Source organism: Raphanus sativus, chromosome 8 (genome assembly GCF_000801105.2).
Source record: "Raphanus sativus cultivar WK10039 chromosome 8, ASM80110v3, whole genome shotgun sequence".
NCBI lineage: Eukaryota > Viridiplantae > Streptophyta > Magnoliopsida > Brassicales > Brassicaceae > Raphanus > Raphanus sativus.
In genome coordinates, this window is record NC_079518.1 from 7,987,745 (window position 1) to 8,008,100 (window position 20,356).

Consider the following 20,356-nt stretch of genomic DNA (forward strand, 5'->3'; position numbering starts at 1 on the left):
TGAGAAATAGTTAACATGTAATATCTACTATATTTGACTTGACCAATATATAGTCTGTGCACTGAGACATGTAATTTTTAAATGTTATTCAAAATATACTAAAACAATGGGCAGGAAAGAATGAACCAATGGAATCAATAGTAAAATATAGTTTTAGAACCAATGGAAATGTCTCAAGTGAATCTGTAGACAAAACATGTTTAAATATAGTTTTAGAACCAAAATCTGGCTATTACATAAACATATGGTTAAAGCATATTTTATTAAAATATGTTGTCGTCAAAATATATCCGATCATATCACTATCAATTCCTCTACGTGGACGTAGATTTTGGAAAACAGATACCATATGAGTGGACATATGAAACATCATAATTTTATAAAGCTCAATAGGAATTATATAGTAGATAACATGACATATTTTTAAGAAATATATATTTAGCATGAATCGTAAAAGATACAATATGAATGGACCATAGAAACATCATATAGTAACTAAAGGAAGCTCGGTAGGAAGTATATATGTGAAGCATTTCTATTGTTAATGCCCAATGGCACATGGTGTAATAATTCTAATAACTAAAGGGTTTTGTTAGAAAAAGGACGAGAGTCATTGTGAGGCTGCCACCTAAGTAATGGCACTCATGTAAATCACACATGAAGTGAAGGTTACTTTCTACGAATGCTCCTAAAATAATATATAAGGGATAATATGAGAAATGCATTTTTAGAGTAGTTATGTGCAGCCGAAAGAATGTTATAATACGGATTGTATGGTTTTATTGGACCATTCGGTTAGAATAGGTTAATATCAAACTTTATGTACTCGAATAACAATATACTAGATGATAACCCGCGCCAAGCGCGGAGTGAGTTTTTTAAAATATGTTGTATTGAAATATTACAATTAGAATGCATCTTGTTATCAAGATTTTTTTTTACATTTGATTTGGGGTGGACATTCGGATATCATTTGGCTCAGTTTGGTTTGGTTCGGTTCAGTTATATTTCGATTTTTTGTGAGTTCGATCCGGTTCGGATCTGCGGGTTCGGTTTGGGTTTGGACTCAGATAATTCATTTTATTTTTAAAAAATAAAATTCGTATATACTTTAAATTTCTGAAAATATAAAAAAAAAATTATTTATAACATATAAATGTGTATAATGCAAGTTAAAATACTTAAACTTAACATAAAATTTGGTTAGCTTCAATATTCGGATAAGAAATCAATAGATATTTGAAGTATTGGTATTTTGAATATCATTTAACTATTTTAATCATGTATTTTTAACTATTTGTAAATATTTTCAAGTATTTTGGACAACTTACTAACATTTTATATATTTTGTATATTCTTTTAGATATTAAATTCTAAAAATAATTAATATATTTAAGTATATAAATCTGGTTTCGATATATTCGATATCCGAAATATTTCGTTTCGGATCAGGTTCCGTTCTAAAAAATATCATCTTAATAACATCTTACAATTTTTGGTAATTTATAGACGTTTTAAAAAATTCAAAATATAACATATATGAAAAATCTATTTTTTAAATATGTTTAAGTGATTTTTTTTTATAATATTAATTAAAATAAAATGTAGAGGATACAAATTTTTTATTAAATATTTTTGATTTGTAATCATTAATTGTCATATATACGTTAATCATATTAGGTAATTTTGTAACTTTTATTTAAGGAAATAAACTTACGTAGCTTTTATTTAAGGAAAGAATTTAAGAGTAGTAATTAATATGATAATTAGTTTAATAAAAAGTATAATATATATTTATATGGACCAACATATTTTTCTAATGATTCATGAGAATCATCTTAGTGATGACACGTGGCTACAAAACATGTTGTAATGTTCCACGATTAATATATAGGGGATTTCAAAACCAATATTAACTAAAAATTAAATAAGATCTTCGGTAAGATTTTGTTTGCTACTAAATAATAATATTGTTAAAAGCATTATATATTAATGAATTGGTCTAACAACTTTCTAACAACTAAATGTAAATCATATATAACAAACTTGATATGGTCTACAAATTATGTAACCCACTAATGAAACAGTCCAAACTTAAATGAAAACTTCAGTGGTAGATAAATTTTAGGATTCTATTTTAATAGAGGAGATTAAGCATAGTTTTTAAATCAATTAAAATATATAAATAAATAACACGTTTTTTGTATGGCTTGAAGCTTGGGAAAATGAGCATTTAAATTCTCAACTATTTGAAATCAGTAAGTTTAATCCCGAACTATCACTTGCATGATTTTATTCCTCAACTAATAATTGACTTGGCAAATTAGTGACCGAAAAAGTCAACTATAAAGTCATAAACGATTCTAGTTAGTTTTATATCAATTATCTCCGCCAATGAACTTGAAAACCTCGAAATCTCCAAATTCAAATCTTTAACTTTGAAGACGATTTCTCGTGACGGAAAGACGGTTTCTGATGATGTTTGTTTCCGTGATTGCACCAGACTTTTTTCTCTTTTCATCAGAAACCGCTTTCCGTCACCAGAAATCGTCTTCACTCAAAGTTAAAGATTTGAATTTGGAGATTCTGAATTTTTCAAATTCAATGTCGGAAATAATTGATATAAAACTAACGAGAATCGTTTATAATTTTACAGTTGACTTTTTCGATCACTAATTTGTCAAATCAACTGTTAGTTGGAGAATAAAATTATGTAAGTGATAGTTTGGGATTAAACTTGCTAATTTCAAATAGTCGAGGATTTAAATGTACATTTTTCCCTTGAAGCTTCTCCTATAAGGAAAAGAAGACCAGGATATTTTGCTTATCGACGAAGCTTCTATGTAATTTGGCAAGTCACGGTTGCTTCCTAAGGGAGGGACCTCTCTACCTCCACACAAATTTCTTTAAAAACTCTGCGATCGATATCCTCCTTTCATCATTCAAATGGATTCTTCTTTCTGCCTCCTTTCGACCTCTGCTGTTACCCTAGGATTCTTCACGATTTTTGCTATGGTTTACATAAAATTCAGATCCAAACCAAGAATTGCGTCTTCTTCATCTCCCAATTGGAAACCCCAGGTCTCGGTGAGCTCCACTCTTGATTCCCAAGGAATATCTAATGGATTGCAAGTACACGCGGTCTACATCTACTGCGCAGATGCGTTACAGTACTCCTTCGCCAGCCACCTCTCCGTTGATTTCCGCCGGAAAAACTTTGCTGCTTTCGTAAATTGCAGTAGGACTCTCGATCTGATAGAGGGAGCTAGCGTTTCGGTGGTTGTTTTCTCCAAGGACTGCTTATCCTCTGCCTCGTACCTTGATACGCTCGTGATGGTACTCCAGTGCCAGAAGAAAAACAATATGCTGGTGGTTCCTGTGTTCTACGGCATTAGTCCATCAGACGTTGCGGTGCCTGAGGAGCACGAGTCAGCTGATCGGATAAGCGCGCTCAAAAAACTAATACAATTACCAGCTTACCAGTCTAGGTAACTCTTTCTACTTCAATTTTAACAGATTCATGAATAAACCAATAGGCAATTTACTTTGAACATGGAATTAGCTTAGTGGAATATCTACTGGTTAGCTTAGTGGAATATCTAGTGTTGGAGTCTAAGAGATCAGATGTTCAATTCTTGTTGGTATGAGTTAGGGTGCCTTCTATATACAGATTTTACGAGCTTAGAATCTCCTAATTATTTGTATTACTTTGAGCGCGGAATTGGCCATGTGGATAACTAGTAGGAGTTTATGAGATCACATGTTTAATTTTTGTTATTAGGGGTAGGCTCTAATTAATTTTAATATTGTTTAGACCTAACCTAGGATCTAGAATCCCTTAAGTATTTTAAAAATAAAATAAGTGTTGCTATGATAGATTGAATATGCAAATTATCCAGAACATTTTTGCACTTTAGCATTCTTTATTTTATTTTATTTTTGGTCAAGAGTATTCTTTATTAATGTTTTCTTAAATAGTACATTCGTAACGATTTCTATACTAATTATTATTGCAAACAGGGAGGAATGTAATGAGTGCCAAGTCGTGGAAGAGATTGTCAGCGATGTGTATGAAAAACTCTTTTCCAAGGAACAAGTTGGAATCAACTCGAGGCTGCTGGAGATACAAGAGTGGCTTTGCAAGCAACCAAGGGGTAACATCCGCCGGATAGGAATTTGGGGTATGCCAGGCATAGGCAAGACCACACTTGCTAAAGCAGTTTTTGACCAGATCGCTGGAGGCTATGAAGCTTCTTGTTTCATCAAACACTTTGACAAAGCTTTCCATGAGAAGGGACTTTATGGTTTGTTGGAGGATCATTTTGGGAAACTTCTCAAGGAACTGTCTCGAGTAGGGGCCAAATTAAGCAAGAAGAGAACTCTTGTTGTCCTTGATGATGTGCAAAATTCTGGATTTGCCGAGTCTTTCCTCAGAGGTTTTCGTTGGTTTGGTCCGGGAAGCCTAGTTATCGTAATCTCCAGAGATAAACAGGTTTTCCGACACTGTCAGATCAGTCATGTGTATGAGGTTCAGAGCTTAGATGAGAATGAGGCTCTGCAGCTATTCTCACAGCATGCATTTGGAGAAGATAAAAGGGATCAAGAACTCCTAAAACTGTCAATGGAAGTGATTAAGTATGCTAGTGGAAATCCATTCGCTCTCAGCTGTTACGGAAAAGAGCTTAGGGGAATGAAACTCTCAGAAATGGAGACCACATTCCTCAAACTCAAGCAACGTACGCGATATAAGATTCATGATTTATTCAAGAGTAGCTACGAAACACTTAACGACAAGGAGAAGAACATTTTTCTGGACATTGCTTGCTTCTTCAATGGAGAAAATTTTGACTATGTGATGCAGCTCCTTGAGGGATGTGGTTTTCTTCCACATATTGGGATTGATGCTCTTGTGGAGAAGGGTCTGTTGATCATTTCAGAAAACAGAGTGAAAATGCATAGAATAATCCAAGACTTCGGCAGAGAAATAATCAACGGAGAAGCAGTACAGATGGAGCAGCGTCCCAGACTGTGGGAGCCTTCGACCATCAAATTTCTACTTGAAGATGAAAAACTCAAAGCAAAGGAAGATGTCAATGCAACCTATACACATCCTCTGGTCTGGCATATTTCTAATACTTTTGGACAATTTTTTTTATTGACTTTTGGAGATGAACTAAAATTCTTGATGTTTTACGTTGCAGGGCACTGAAGACATCGAAGGCATATTTCTGGACGCATCTAATTTAAGCTTTGATGTAAAGTCTGGTGCTTTTGAGGATATGCTGAGCCTTAGATTCCTGAAGATTTATTGTTCCAGTTACTTGAGTCTTCCCAAAGGACTTGAGTCTCTGCCTAATGAGCTAAGACTCCTCCACTGGGAGAACTATCCTCTGAAATCCTTGCCACAAGACTTTGACCCATGCCACCTCGTTGAACTGAATTTGCCTTACAGTCAGCTTCAGAAACTTTGGGGAGGAACCAAGGTAGGCAAATAAGCTCCTATCCACCGTCTTATATATTTTTCCAATAAACGAATACCATTTCAAATTATAATTATTATTTTTATTTTTGTTTAGAATCTCAAGATGCTGAAGGTGGTCAGGCTTTGTCATTCCCAGAAGCTAACTGATATTAGCGATCTTCTTAAAGCTCAAGACCTCGAGGTGTTAGATCTCCGAGGGTGTACAAAATTGCAGAGTTTTCCAGCCATGGGTCAGTTACAGCATCTCAGAGTTGTGAACCTTTCAGGTTGCACAGAGATCAGAAGCTTCCCAGAGGTTTCACCAAATATTAAGGAACTACATCTACAGGGAACTGGTATTAGAGAACTCCCAGTATCCACCGTGACCCTATCCCCGCAAGATAAGCTGAACAGAGAGCTTGCCAATCTACTATCTGAATTCCCGGGGATTTCAGATATTTTGAAACATGAGCAACTGACAAGCCTGATCAAACCCGTGTCGGCTAATCAACATCTTGGTAAACTTGTTCGCCTGAATATGAAAGATTGTGTTCATTTGACAAGTCTGCCTGACATGGCTGATTTAGAATCTCTTCAAGTTCTTGATCTCTCTGGATGCTCAAAGCTCAGTGTTATTCAGGGATTCCCACGAAACCTGAAAGAATTATATCTTGGTGGCACTGCCATAGAAAAACTTCCACAGATTCCCTCGGGTCTTGAAATCTTGAATGCACAGGGTCAACGTTTTTGTAAAGAATGCTCTGACTAATGATGAGCGTCTGGCAAGAGAGTATCATCGGAAACAGAAACTTAACAAATCTCTTGCTTTTAGCTTCACTGGGCCTACACCTGCAGGGAAAAAATTCTAACGTTTGATATGCAATCAGGATCTTCTGTGATGATACAACTGGCTTCTTCTTGGAGAAATACGCGTGGATTTGACGTGTTAGTACAAGTTGCATTTTCGAAGGATTACCACGAGGCTAGTGGTGGTTTTAACATTACTTGTGTTTGCAGATGGAATGATAAGAAAGGCGTCTCTCATAAGCGAGAAAAAAGACTTCCATTGCTGGCCTCCAGGAGAAGAAGGTGTTTCAAAGGATCACAAGTTCGTCTTCTGTGATCTCGATATTTCATCCAAGTACCTGTGAAGAAAATGACCCGGCATATTGGCTGGTCTTGTCGTATTTGAGTTCTTTACTGTGAACAAGCAGACGAAGCTATTAGATGATAGTTGCAACGTCACGAAATGTATATGATGGCTTTCATCGATCGTTTTCATCGTCGGATTACCTGCAGGAGCTTTCTGATAACAATGCTCGCGACGTATATGATGGCTTAGACGAGAATGAAAGATATCTTTTTATATTGCATGTCTGTTCAATGATGATGAAGCTGAGGTGTTAGCACCGCTTAGCAATAGCTTGGAAATTAGTTCTGGGCTCAAGATCTTAGCCGATAAGTCTCTCACAGATATATCTCCATACGGTGTTCTAGTACGAAAAGGCTTACTCCACAAAATAGGTATGGTGATGATCAATAGACGGAAACAGGCGCAAGCTTTATCCGATTTAGCAGATATACCTGAAGTGGATTCTCGGAAGTGGCATTTTCTGGTCCCATTGTTTATGCTCGATCTCAGATTAGTTTTTAAAAATATTTCATTAGTAATGTATATAATTATTTATTAATATATACATTACTAATTAAAAAATTATAATGATAAATTATTATTTATGAGTTTCATTTGAAAATTCTTGTATTATATTTTTTTTTTTGAAAATTTCTTTGTACACTATTCATTATTATTAAATAATTCTTAGAAATCATTCAATATTCTATTTTTAATCATATAAATTAAGAATTTTACTTGATTCATTTAGTTTTATGTTTTGTGTTTTTAATTTTTAACTTTTTTTATTAAAAGATATATTTTGGATAATAACACAATATTTCTATGGATTAAGTTCTATTTTAAAATATATCTTTCAGAGTTTAGATAATTTTATTTTTATTAATTTTAGTTTTATTTATCTAATCAAATAAAATTTATATTCGTTTTTATACTTTTAGCTAGTTTATATATTTTATTCCGATCTAATTCTGAACTCATTGGAAGCTCGAATGCAAAAAAAAAAAAAAAATCAATTCATAAATAATAGTATACAATATAGAGATTTAAAATCTAATCATTCTTACTTTTTGATATTTGATAAAGCTAACCTGATAGAGAACTTGCTTCACTCCTTCAAGGTTTGTTCTATATCTGCAAAATCTCTGGTCTTATGATAGTATTTTTCTGGTGGGGTTTTGTTTAAGGTTTTTAATTGTACATGGCGTTGGCTCTGATGCAGCTGCACTCTTCCATGTGCTTAGAATTGAAGAACTTAGTTGATAGAGTCATCAGAATCTTTCCTGAAATAGAAGCTGCTCGACCCGGATCTTCCGTAGCGATACAGACTCTATGTTTGCTCGACAAAGCTTTGGAGAAAACTAAGCTGCTTCTTCAACACTGCAGTGAATCCAGTAAACTCTACATGGTTTGTCATAAACTCAACTTCCTCTCACGTTTTATTAGTTTCGTTTTCTTTGCAAATGTGCAGTCTTTCTATGTTTTTTTGTATCTCTCTACGTGGCCTAATGTGATAAATATGTTGCTTCAATCTTCAGGCAGTAACAGGATATGCTAAGCCTTAGATTCTTGAAGATTTATTGTTCCAGTTACGAAAAAGATAGTGGACTCCGCCTTCCCAAAGTACTCGAGTCTCTGCCTAATGAGCTAAGACTCCTCCCCTGGGAGAACTATCCTTTGTAATCATACTCCTATTCGCTCTCGTAACCCTTTTTCAATTTTATACTAATATCATTTACATTTTCTTACAGAACCTTTGACATGCTGAAGATGGTTAAGCTTTGTCATTCCCAACAGCTGACTGAAATCGGTGATATTTGCAAAGCTCAAAACATCAGTTAATTGATCTTGAAGGTTGCACAAAACTGCAGAGTTTTCCAGCCACGGATCAGTTACAACATCTTCGACTTGTAAACCTCTCAGGTTGCAATGATATCAAAGCTTCCCAGAGTTTTCACCAAATATTGAGGAACTTAATCTCCAAAGAACTGCCCTAAGAGAATTACAAATATCCGTTAGAAATTCGAACAAACTCAAAGAAATTAAATCTTAGTGGATGTTCAAATTTGCTGCAGCTCCTTGCCTCTATTGGGAATGCATCTAATCTTGATATATTGCATCTCAGTTTTTGGTCAAGTTTGGTCGAGCTTCCTTCTTCTATCGGAAATGCCATTGATCTTGAGAGTTTGGATCTGGAATAGAAGAATAAAATCTCGAGTATTGCTCAAGCTTGGTGGAGCTCCCCTCATCATTTGGAAAAGCCACTCATCTCAAGAAGTTATATCTTACTGGGTGCTCAAGTTTGTTACCCGCGGAAGATGTGAAAGCATAGGTGTCAAATGGGCGGGTCGTCCATTGGTCGTCCACGTCCATATTTAAATGGACTTAATATGGACACACCCATTTTTTCCATGGGTTATTAATGGACAAAATATGGATGACCATTTAAAAAATGGTCTTTACGGGTTTTGGGTTTCATGGACATGGGTTGTCCAATGGACAAAAAAAATCTAGGGTTTAAAAAAAAAATTGAGTTTTTCTACCAAAACCGAGAAATCGGGTTTTCTCGCCAAAATCGGGAAATTGAATTTTCTCTGTCAAAATCGTAAAATCGCACAAACTGTAAAATCGGGGTTTTCCGCGAAAATTGAGAAATTGGATTTTCCCGCCAAAACCGAGAAATCGAATTTTTCCGCCAAAACCGGAAAAATCGAGTTTTCCTACCAAAATCGAGAAATTGAGTTTTCCGCTAAAGCCGTAAAATCGGGTTTTCCCGCCGAAACCGAGAAATCGAGTTTTCCCGCCAAAACAGAGAAATCGGATTTTTCCGCCAAAACCAGGAAATCTAGTTTTCCCGCCAAAATCGGAAAATCGAGTTTTTCGCTAAAACCGTAAAATCGCCAAAACCAGAAAATCGGGTTTTCCCGACAAAACCAGAAAATCGGGTTTTCCCGCCAAAATCGTAAAATTGGGTTATCCCGCCAAAACCATAAAATCGGGGTTTCCCGCCAAAACCGAAAAATCGGGTTTTCTCGCCAAAACCGTAAAATCGGGGTTTTCCGCCAAAACCGTAAAATCAGGTTTTCCCGCCAAAACCATAAAATCGGGTTTTCCGGCCAAAACCGCAAAATCGATTTTTCCCGTCAAAACTGCAAAATCGAGTTTTCCTATCAAAACCGCAAAATCGGGATTTCCCGCCATAACCAGAAAATCAGGTTTTCCCGCCATAACCGCAAAATTGTTGTATTTATGGATTAATTTTAATTTTATGAACTTGTATATATAATTATAGGCTTATAAATTAAAATCTAAAGTTTTCTTATATGGTCTATTATGGACTCTATGGCAGCCCATAAAAATATGGGTTTTAGTGGATATGGTTTTTAATGGACATGGTTCTAATGGACATGGTCACTCTTTGTCCACAAATAATAAATGGACAAATGGATACGGGCTAATGGACGTGGACTCGCCCAGTTTACAGCTATATGTGAAAGCTTTTCGAGAATATTGATCGGCTATCTCAGATTCCTCACGGTTGGATAAGAAAGGTAAAGCATTGTGTTGATGATATTGAAGAAGAAGAAGAGGGGAGTGCAAGTCAAGAAGCAGAAGAAGAAAACGAACCAGTAACCTTGAAGGAAGAAGAGAGATTAAAACAGGAAATGGAGGAGATGGAAGTATCGGAAGATATGAAAGAGATTGAGAGAAAAAGAAAAAGTTATCTCTGATAAAAAGACAACAGGTTGAGTAGGCACAAAGACGGAAAATACTGAGTGTTTTAACACATTGTCATTGAAACTTCGGATTATGTAGACAATAATCAATTCCAAAGGTGAAAAAAAAACTTACTTAAGAACCTAATTGTTATGGCATGCTAAATGAAACTGAAAACTGAAATTGAAACCAATAACAAACAAAAAAAGTACTATAAAATCAAGGTTCAAACCTGAAGACATATATTCTAGTTGAAAGTGACCTCAAAAAGCATAAAATTAAATCTCAAGGTTTTTAAACAAGTCTCAACAGTAATTCCAAAGAGAATAATTTCATCATGCAGCAGCTTACTCTCCTTATTCTTGCTTGGAAGCAAGAGCAGCAGCTTGACCTCTGAGACGACCAGTCCTCCTCGCAGCAATAAGACCAACCTTTTGCCCAGGAGGCGCATCACGACGAACAGTACTAGCGTGACCAATATGCTGATGGTTACCTCCTCCGTGAGGATGCTCAACTGGATTCATAGCCACACCACGAACCTTAGGCCAGCAGTTTCTCTTCACACGGTACTTGTGGTACGCGTTACCCGCCTTAAGCATCGGCTTCTCAGTCCTCCCACCACCAGCAACTTGACCAATCATAGCCCTGCATCCACTCGGCACAATCTTCTTCGAACCAGATGGCAACTTAACCCTATCAAAATCAATTCACAAATTGTTACCGTAAGAACGAAACTAAACAAACAGTAAAACAAAACACTAAACCAATAATAAACCAAAAAATCAATAAACCAATAAACCACACTAAACCGTTTATCAAAACAACAAATCATTAAAACAACAAAAAGACATAACATTTCAACACAACAAAACCGAACCTAGTTGTGTCGTTGTCGGGATTGTGAGCGATAACGATAGCGTAATCCCCAGAAGCCCTAGCGAAAACCCCACGATCACCGACATGGTGCTCGACGTTGCAGACGACAGCTCCTTCGGGGATAGATCTGAGAGGAAGCACATTTCCGACGACGAGAGTTGCCTTCTTACCGCAGTAAAGAAACTGCCCGGTGTACATACCCTCGGCGGCGACGAAGAGCTCCTTCTGCTTCTTGTAACGGAAAGGATGACGGAACGCGACGCGAGCCAACGGAGCACCGCGTCCCGGATCGTGGATGATCTCGGTGACGACGCCCTTGAGGTAACCGTTCCTCTCGCCGAAGTCGAGGCTCCTGAATTTGGCGGGACCCTTGCGGTGGTGAGTGTGGGATTTGAAGACGGAACCCGCTCCCTTACGTTGAGCTCTGATGACACGACCCATGGTTTTTTGAGTTTACGGCGGGAGCAAGGAAGTAGGGTTCAAGAGTTGTTGAGGTAGAGAAAACTCAGGTTTTTATATGTGGAAATGTCTTACAAAGCCCTAGTGGGGATAAGATGGGGTTATCTTAAATGGGCCTAATGTAAGCCTGTTTAAAGCCTTAACTAAAAGACCTTAAAGTTTTTTTTGTTACCTTGGATCAGTCAAACCCATCAGAAATCAAGAAGTAGACCATGATAGGCTTTGGCATTTTAACAGAACCTATATCTCTCCATTATTTTCTGAATCAGACCAGGTTAAATATTTTAATTTGAGATCAAAACATTTCTAACAAAGTCTTAACTGTTTCGCATGTGTTACTATATTCAAGATAGAAAGATGAGCTTATCGTTAACCTAATTAGAATCAGTAAGTATATATATATAGATAAAGAAAATGAAATCTAATTGTTGTGGATTTTTTTTTGGAAAGGGAGTCTTTAGCTTTTCTATTTAAGCTTTTAGAAATTCTATTAAATCATATTCTAATTAGAATTGCCTGAAACTAGAATAGCCATTATGCAATATACTATCTCAGCTCCGTGTAGTCATCAAAAAAATTATGTAAATTCATGATTTCAACAACTGGATTCAAATCAAAACCTTGTTTATACCTAAAATATCGAATTAGAAATAACATATCAAAACTTACTTTCCAGATAATTTTCTCACACTTAGGAAGTGGTATTGGATTTGAAAGAATTTAATTGAAAACATAAATAATAGATTTTGAATTATTTTAGATCACTTGATGAGAATTTTAATGTATTTGTTTATTTCTTTCATTTTAGATTTTAAAGGAATACAATTAAATTTGATAGAAATCAGTTTTAAAAAAAATCATGAACTTTTGAATCTTTGTATAAAATGCACAAAGAAGGAACAAAATGTTTGACGATAAAAATAATAAAAACCATAATCATTTTCATACCATATACATATAGAGAAAACCATTTTAAAACGTGGAATAAAAAATCTACTAACAAAAAAATAAGAAAAACACATTTTATCACTATAAAGATCTACAAATAAAAATATATTGTAACATAAAAAGATTGTTCCTCAACTATAATATGGATTACAATAAATGATACATTTTTTGTGAAAACCTCAATAATTCAAACGTTGAAGTATTCTCTTCACAGTTTAGTCCACTTTTTCTAGAACAATGAAGTAAACCCATCCACATGTTCCAACATCATAACCTCTATATAGCTGTCGCTCTCATCATATCACTAAATTTAGTGTAGATATCTAATAAATAAATGATATAAAGAATTCTCATTTAAATCATATCTTAAATCTTAAGAATTAGTTATTATATTTATAGTAATTTTTTCACTAAATTTGTTTCAAATACAGTTACCATTTAATCTACTAAAATTTGAATACTATAAAAATTTAATTTTCTATTAAATAAATACAAATATTTAATAGACTTAAAATTAATGAAATTATTAAAATTATAATTTAAAATATTTTAGTAGAATGATTTCATACATAATTCAATAACACAAGAATTTAAAAAGACCGATGAAATACTAATTGAATAACATAAGAATTTATGAAAATGAATAAAATTCATCTTCCAATAACACTAGATTTATTCAGAATTAGAGAATCAATAATAACAAAATTTTTTGAATAATAAAATAATTTGAATAGATTTTGAAAATTTTTAAACCAATAACAATGAATTCTATTAAGATTTTTCAAATCTAACAACTAATAACAATGGAATCTCAATATTTTCAAAGTTAATGAAAATTTACTTACCAATAACTCTTCGTGAAATTAGTCGTAAATTACATTAATTTTATAAACAATTTTATTTATCTCAAATAGTATTGGTCATAGAGTTGTATTAATAACAACTTATATATATTTATATTATTTTTTAATATGTGTATATATTTATGTCACTTTTTAATATGTGTGAAAAATATCAAAACTACATTTATTACATTTATTTAAAGATAGAGAAAGTAACAAAATATTAGTACGCACTCTAGGTATAAACAGCTATAAAGAAATATAAAGAAATGGAAAAAAGGAAGGAAAAAAAAAAGATTTTTCATGAGTTTAGAAAAAAAAAACAAAGGGTTAAGATCTGGATTGATGGAGCTGAAATCATAGTGGGATGAATAATTTCAAAAACACAGATTTCAAGGAGAATGTTTTAGTGGGCCCCACTTTAACCAGTTGTGACATATCCATCACATTATTCTTCCCTCTCTTCAAATTATTAACGCATCGAAAACCTAACCATACTTTAGTAAGTTTCAGAGTGTTCACCTAATAAAAGCAATTTAGAACTAGTACATGAAATCAACATTTTCCAAACATTGGCATGCCGTTGGACAATCAAAATGCATCAAGTTAATTAGGCCATCTCCAATGGAACTTCAAAACACTATTTTAGTGTAGTTTTTACACCAAAACCATCTCCAATAAAACTGCAAAAATTACACCATTTTAGTGCAATACTATAATTTCACACTAAATTTGGTGTAACACTATTCACCACACTAAAACACTATTCACTCTACTAAGACACTATTCATTTATTTTATTAATAAAACTTACAAATAAATAAATGAGAAATAAAAAGATAAATACATATAATATTATAAAATAATTTTTGGTGTGAAGTTTGGTGTTGTGGTTGGAGAATAACTTTTTTTAGTGCTAAAATTACACCAAAATAGTGTGATTTTGACACAAAAATAGTGTTATGGGTTGGAGATGCTCTTAGGTACCTTTCCCAGCTATTGTTAAACTTGTCCAATCAATTGATTTTGTTGTCAGGAACGAACCCAGTAATTAAATGGATTATCATGGATTCTTCTATTAATTAGTTGGTATGATACCAGTCTTTGGCAATCTATTTATATAAAATAGAGTTCTCTCACTCCAGGATGCGCCATGTCACCCGCCACGTCATAAAGTCGAAGAACCACAGCATGACACGTCAGCTTGAATATCAAATACTCAGTTGATATTCTCAGTAACGCGTTCGGCTTCGTTTCGCAGGAGGTCGCGTATGGGCCGTATGTTTGCTTAATGGCCCATCATCTGATGTGTCTGGCCTGTTTGTGTTTAACACAAGAATTCTTCCCACACCGTCTCCTTCCTTCGTATTCTCTGTGGTAACGCTTCTGTTCTTCTTAATACCTAGCTTTAACTCCATCATTAAGCTTCAGCCCACCTTTGTATCCACTCCGTCTCATTTATTTCCATTGATTAGCTGTGTCGTAACAGTTCAAGTGTCGATCTATAAATAGATGCCTTGGCTGAGTGATGAAGATCTGCGATTTCGAGAAATCTTTTTGCTAAAAAAATCCGAGACACTCCTTCAAACATGTCGTCTTGGTATTTTTTGTTGTACTTATGATACTTTTCTCTTGATTCTGTAGAAGTCTGAGAATGTATCGCATGTTATTTTTTATTTTTTTTCATTGTAAACTCTGATCCAAGGCTCAGTGCATATTGCAATTCGATTCATTGAGAAGGCAAAGCTCCACGAGCTCCAATTACCTGCAGCGGTAAGGGTTTCTCGGTCAGATACTTTGCTATATTTATTATTTTGGTTTCATGTTCACTGCCCTAATGTTGAGCTTTCCACAGGGTTCAGCGAAACAGAGAAGGTTCATCCTCAAGAAGATAGAAACATTGATAATGTCGGAACTGAATTCTTATGTGTTCAACTTCACACCGCAGGTAAAACTCTAAGTTAGTCCTTTCCATCAAATAAAACGCTTCTCATGAACTCTCTTGAAGAAGCCAAGAGCAGAAAGCTTGAAGCTGCATGCTTCTTCTTTCAACCTCAAGAAAGCTATTTTCTTTTGAATACATTGACATGTTTTGTGTTTTTGGGATGTATTTTTCTGATTCATTCTTGAATCCAAGCTGTGAGCCCATGTCTTTACTACTTTGTTTAGCTTTTTTTTTTTGTCTCAACCAGCTTTTGATGTTTATTTTGAGCTTTCCAGCAAAATATGTTCTAAAGTTCTCTCCTTTTTGCCAAATCAAATTTAATGAACGTCTTTTAAATACTCCAAAGCAATCAACGCTTTGAGGACATTCCTTTGGGTTCTCTTTTAGGTACCTGCATAGATGATCATAGTTGGATCTGCGTTTCTTACTAAACTGAATATTCAGTTTCATAAAGTGATTAACAATAGTTACGACCTACTTTGTTTAGTTTGGTTCTATTGACTTTCAGAGCACAAACCAGCTTCGGGTACTAGAAAAGTATTAAATCTGAATTAGTTGGATTTAGAATTCTAATCTTTGTTTATAGTGCTTTGTCTTAATCTTTCTTTTTTAACCTGTAAGGCAACTATCAAGCTTTCAGATTGAACCCACTCAATCTAAATGGCCGAGCAAAGAGCTTTGTCCATTTTCAGGGGCATAAGATATGATGTCACTGGGAGACTTAAATCCTACAAGCATGATTGAATCAGTGGTTTCAGAGCTGGATTAAGGTATGTTCATGTCTCCTCTCTTTTGATTTTACAAAAAGTGTTACTGCTTGAGAGAGATGAGATTGATCTTCATTAATGAAAAAAATCTAGGATTCAGGCCCCATATTCTTTGCACCTGCGGTTCACGTGATTACTTATGGAGAACATTTGGAGAGATATACTGGTAGATGAGTTAACCTTTTAACTCCCTTATTAACTTTCCTGTTAATGATAGTAACTTGTGTTTTGTTTCTTTTGCAGCTTGTCCAGATGGGAAAGATCCCAACAGTTCAAACTTTAGTGTTGATATTGGGTGGAAGGCAGCCATCGTTGATTTTGGTGTTGCAGAGCCTACTGTTACAATTCACATCTTTGTGTTCAATTTTGCCAAGGACAGACAGGAATTGATATCAAAGTTAAGCGTTGTCATTACAATCGTTGCTACAAACTCACTAAAGTATGAGTTCCATGCAAATTTAAGGTTTGCTCCATTTCTCTTTGCTTTAAGGTTTGTCTGCATTGTGGTGAAAGCGATGAATAAGTGTATGATGTTTTCATTTGTATAAGTAATCATTGGATGAAACCGTGAATGTTGTGGAAGCTTCTCAAAGTATCACTTTTAATATGTATTGTTCTATCCTCTTTAGCAAGCTATGCTGATATAATATTTTCACGTGTAGGACTTTTTATGTATTTTGGTCGAATTGGTTAAAATACAAAACACACTGCATTTTGAATATTTATTCGAAATAATGTTCAGAAGGTATGTTAAGATCGTATGTATTCAACGATTCTTCTTCCTTTCTCGCAAAGAATATAAATAGTATTTTAAAATTAACTCACAGAATAAGGAAAAAAATTGTTTAATTCATCTAGAAAATACCTAGGAAATGAAATAAAATTGCGAAATCATTTTAACAGTAATAAAAAGATGTGGAAGACAACCAAATTTATGATGTCTACGAAATAAAAACCAGTGCCACCATTTACAACATTATACGTCCACCACCACAGCTTAAATTTGTGAGCATGTAATTTTGTTCAGCATTTGACAACTGTGCTGTAATAGATACATATGAAAGAAAGCACTTTCAATAAAATATCAATTATGGCCATTTTATTTGACAAACCCACATATCAAAGCTAAACAATAACATGGATTCAAATGCTAAGTATACAAACACAGTGAATGAAATGTAAAATAAATATATAGTAGCTTAAACAATAACTAACTCAGTAACTACAACCTATTAGAAAGAAAATGAGAGAAACTAAACATTAAAGAACACAGACATCTGACTACATTTCTTCGCCAAGCATCATAATTTTTGTATAATGTTGATATTTATCTATACGATATAGCAATAGGATAAAATATTCTACCATGATTTTTTAATTAAAATGGAAGTAAAAAAATCTGCATAGTTTGGATGAACTCGAAAATATACAACCAGACAAAAATATATAGGTATAACATGATTTTACATAACTTAAAGTAAAAGAAACATATAAAATCGGCGTTTCCAGAATAAATTAAAATGTACATTGCTCTCTTTCAAACCATTTTAAGTACCATATTATACATTTAGCCAAATGGAGTGATTCTAAAATCCAATTTCTTTACATTCAACAAAAATCGATCTCTTGAAACTTATAATTCACACATATAACCAAACAATACAACTAAAATATAAAAATAAAAATATTACTGAAATAACTCACAAATATAACCAAAACTTTTTGGTAAAACAAACAATATGCTCTCATTATTTGTTTGTCATAATATCATTTTTAGTATGCACTGATCATTTAAATGCTTCATAAAATAATGTATATACATATATATATATATATATATGCATATAAATTCTTTTAATACAACTTCCCGCCCATAGGGCGGGCCGACCCTAGTTAATTATAAATAAGTGTATTTAGTGAGGATCATGTGAAAGTCATCAGAGCTTACCTGTCTCTTAGAGTTTAATTTTCTCATGATTTTTTATTTATTATTTGCATTTTTAACTTGATGAAATCCATGCGTTGCATGACAAAATAAACAAACATACTATGCTGATGCAGATAATTTGTCACACACTATAAATACAAATGTGTTTGCATTCATTAAATTATAACGTCTGAAATTATTAGTCGGAAAAGACATAAAAATATAAACAACAAGAGAAGGAACATCAAAAGACCGGCCAATGTGTCATTTATAACCTGTGTTAGTGGCCATAACAAAACTCAAAAACAAATTAGGCATTCAATATGCATGCACCCCCAATAACGTCCTTACATCCAAATTAACTCCCAAAATAATAAAATAAGAAAAGAAAACCCACCAATAAGAACATTCAAAGTGAAATTGAGAACATATAGATTAATTAAATAAATATCAATAATTAACCATTAATGATAGTACTATTTTCATCACCAAACTGAGAAAAATTAGCACCATGAACCTCCACTCAACATCCCAGTCCAATATCCACCGGAAGTTGCAGCTGCATCTCCACCACTTGTTCGCTTCTGATGATCATTAACGTCGACATTAATTGTTGCTGAAGAAGAAGAAACTGGCAATTTCAAATCTTCAAAAGGAAACAAGTGCCTTCCATTCACATCATCACCATCTTCCCTTTCTTCTCCTCCTTGAAATCCTCCGTGGAATCCACTATTATCATCATGATGATCTAATGAAAAACCTAGCAGTGTGGTGTTTGAGTTACTAGGCTTGTAATGATCTTGCATTGAAAACCCTTCAGATGTTGGCCCTTGATTATGAACTGGAAACCCCATGAATGAAGAATTCGAAGTATTCCTATTATTACCATTGTTGTTTCTCATGAGATCCAGAGGGGAAATTGCCAGAGCTGACGTGGCAGAACATGAAGAACCAAGAAATGGATTGTTAGTGCTCGTGTTGTTGTTGCCAATGTTGTGGATGAGGTCTGTGAAGTTGGTCCTGATCAACCCATGCGGTGAAAAACCTAGATCTTGTTGAGTCGTCTCAAGGATTTTAGGGTTTTGACCGGTCAGCCCTTGTTGTGATATGCTAATGAGGTGGTGATGATGATGCTGATCAGAGTGATGCTTCTTTGCAGCTGGTTGTGTAGAATCCAAGTGATTTCTACTAATATCAGAGGAAGAAGAATGAGATCTCTTGTTCTTTCTTGAGCCACCACCTACGGGGATATTCCTAAGCGAACCGCCTTCGGTCCAATACCTTCGACAACCTTTGCAGAAGAATCTTGGCTGCGTCAAGCTATAATTGTTGTAGTAACAAAACTTTGTGTTGACTGAGTTACATCTTGGACAGTTTATAGCTTGGTCCTTTTCTGGCCGTGTCTTCCTCTCAGCTCCACCCGCCTCCCCAACCGATGGTGGTGGTTGCGGCTCTGACGCTTGTGGCGTTGGGCATGTGTTTGTTACTATTTCTTCCAAGGGCTTCACTACAATCTCCTGATCATCAAAATCACAAAAGCAGCTCTTCCAACCATTAGCACAAAACATAGACTTATATATGTAAAAAATTATTAAACATATATAGTTTAATTATGAACAATAAATGGTTTTCATCAAGACATAAATGATTGAAAATTTGAGAAAAACTGTAACCAAAAAGATAAAAGAAAAAGCAAACTAATAAAGGGTAAAGTGGAAAAATACATATATTTAATATGTAAAAAACCTGTTAAAGAGAATAGAAACATCAACGAAGAAGATTCGGAAACATTAAACTCTAAGTTAAATCAAGTACCGCGCGTAAGATGAATCAACTGATCTAATCTACATCAACACATACAATACATATTAATTGAGTTGTAATATATATACACAGATATATGTTTTGTGTACAAAAAAAAAGACATATGTTTTGTGTATATACCTGTGGCCATTGAGCCGTATCCATAGATTTCCTTAAATCAGCAGAAACAAAACCTGATATCTTCTTTTCTTGGTTTGACTCTAGATTCGAAAAGAAACAAAAATCTCTGTGTTCTTGTTGGATGAAGAGAGGAAAATTTGATGGCAGAGAAAACTTTTTTGAATGCAATTCTTTGTATGCTTTTGTCTGATCACATTTGCTTTATGAGAGAGAGAGAGAGAGAGAGAGAGAGAGAGAGAGAGAGAGAGTTGCATAATAAAAGATCACTAAAACATTCCGAGTGGGAATCTTTGTCGTACTGAAAATAAACAAATACTTTAATACGCATCCATATGATAT

At 34.3% G+C, this 20,356-nt stretch overlaps 2 protein-coding genes, 1 long non-coding RNA gene and 1 pseudogene across 4 annotated transcripts; 2 read left to right on the forward strand and 2 right to left on the reverse strand.

Annotated features, from left to right (window-relative positions):
- The first annotated feature begins 2,816 nt into the window (after nucleotides 1-2,816).
- Nucleotides 2,817-8,729, forward strand: LOC108822349 (disease resistance protein RRS1B-like; annotated as a pseudogene).
- A 1,774-nt stretch (nucleotides 8,730-10,503) lies between these two features.
- On the reverse strand, nucleotides 10,504-11,686 carry LOC108831054 (60S ribosomal protein L8-3). The gene is made up of 2 exons (XM_056991803.1): nucleotides 11,188-11,686; nucleotides 10,504-11,003 (listed from the first exon to the last, which is right to left on the reverse strand). Exons 1-2 carry the CDS (start codon nucleotides 11,625-11,627, stop codon nucleotides 10,667-10,669), a joined length of 777 nt encoding a protein of 258 aa, XP_056847783.1. The 5' UTR covers nucleotides 11,628-11,686; the 3' UTR covers nucleotides 10,504-10,666.
- Nucleotides 11,687-14,812: 3,126 nt separating this feature from the next.
- Nucleotides 14,813-16,801, forward strand: LOC108831055 (uncharacterized). The gene is made up of 5 exons (XR_001946275.2): nucleotides 14,813-15,207; nucleotides 15,290-15,382; nucleotides 16,001-16,149; nucleotides 16,240-16,312; nucleotides 16,390-16,801. It is a non-coding gene; the product is annotated as an uncharacterized LOC108831055 (long non-coding RNA).
- A 1,512-nt stretch (nucleotides 16,802-18,313) lies between these two features.
- Nucleotides 18,314-20,310, reverse strand: LOC130498438 (dof zinc finger protein DOF4.6-like). 2 transcript variants are annotated; one of them, XM_056991800.1, is made up of 2 exons: nucleotides 20,018-20,310; nucleotides 18,314-19,917 (listed from the first exon to the last, which is right to left on the reverse strand). In XM_056991800.1, the coding sequence occupies exon 2, from the start codon at nucleotides 19,639-19,641 to the stop codon at nucleotides 18,577-18,579; it is 1,065 nt and encodes a 354-aa protein (XP_056847780.1). In that variant the 5' UTR covers nucleotides 19,642-19,917; nucleotides 20,018-20,310; the 3' UTR covers nucleotides 18,314-18,576. The 2 variants fall into 2 exon arrangements, with proteins under 2 accessions (XP_056847780.1, XP_056847781.1); XM_056991801.1 differs by having other exon boundaries at nucleotides 18,314-19,590; nucleotides 20,018-20,309.
- Nucleotides 20,311-20,356: the final 46 nt, after the last annotated feature.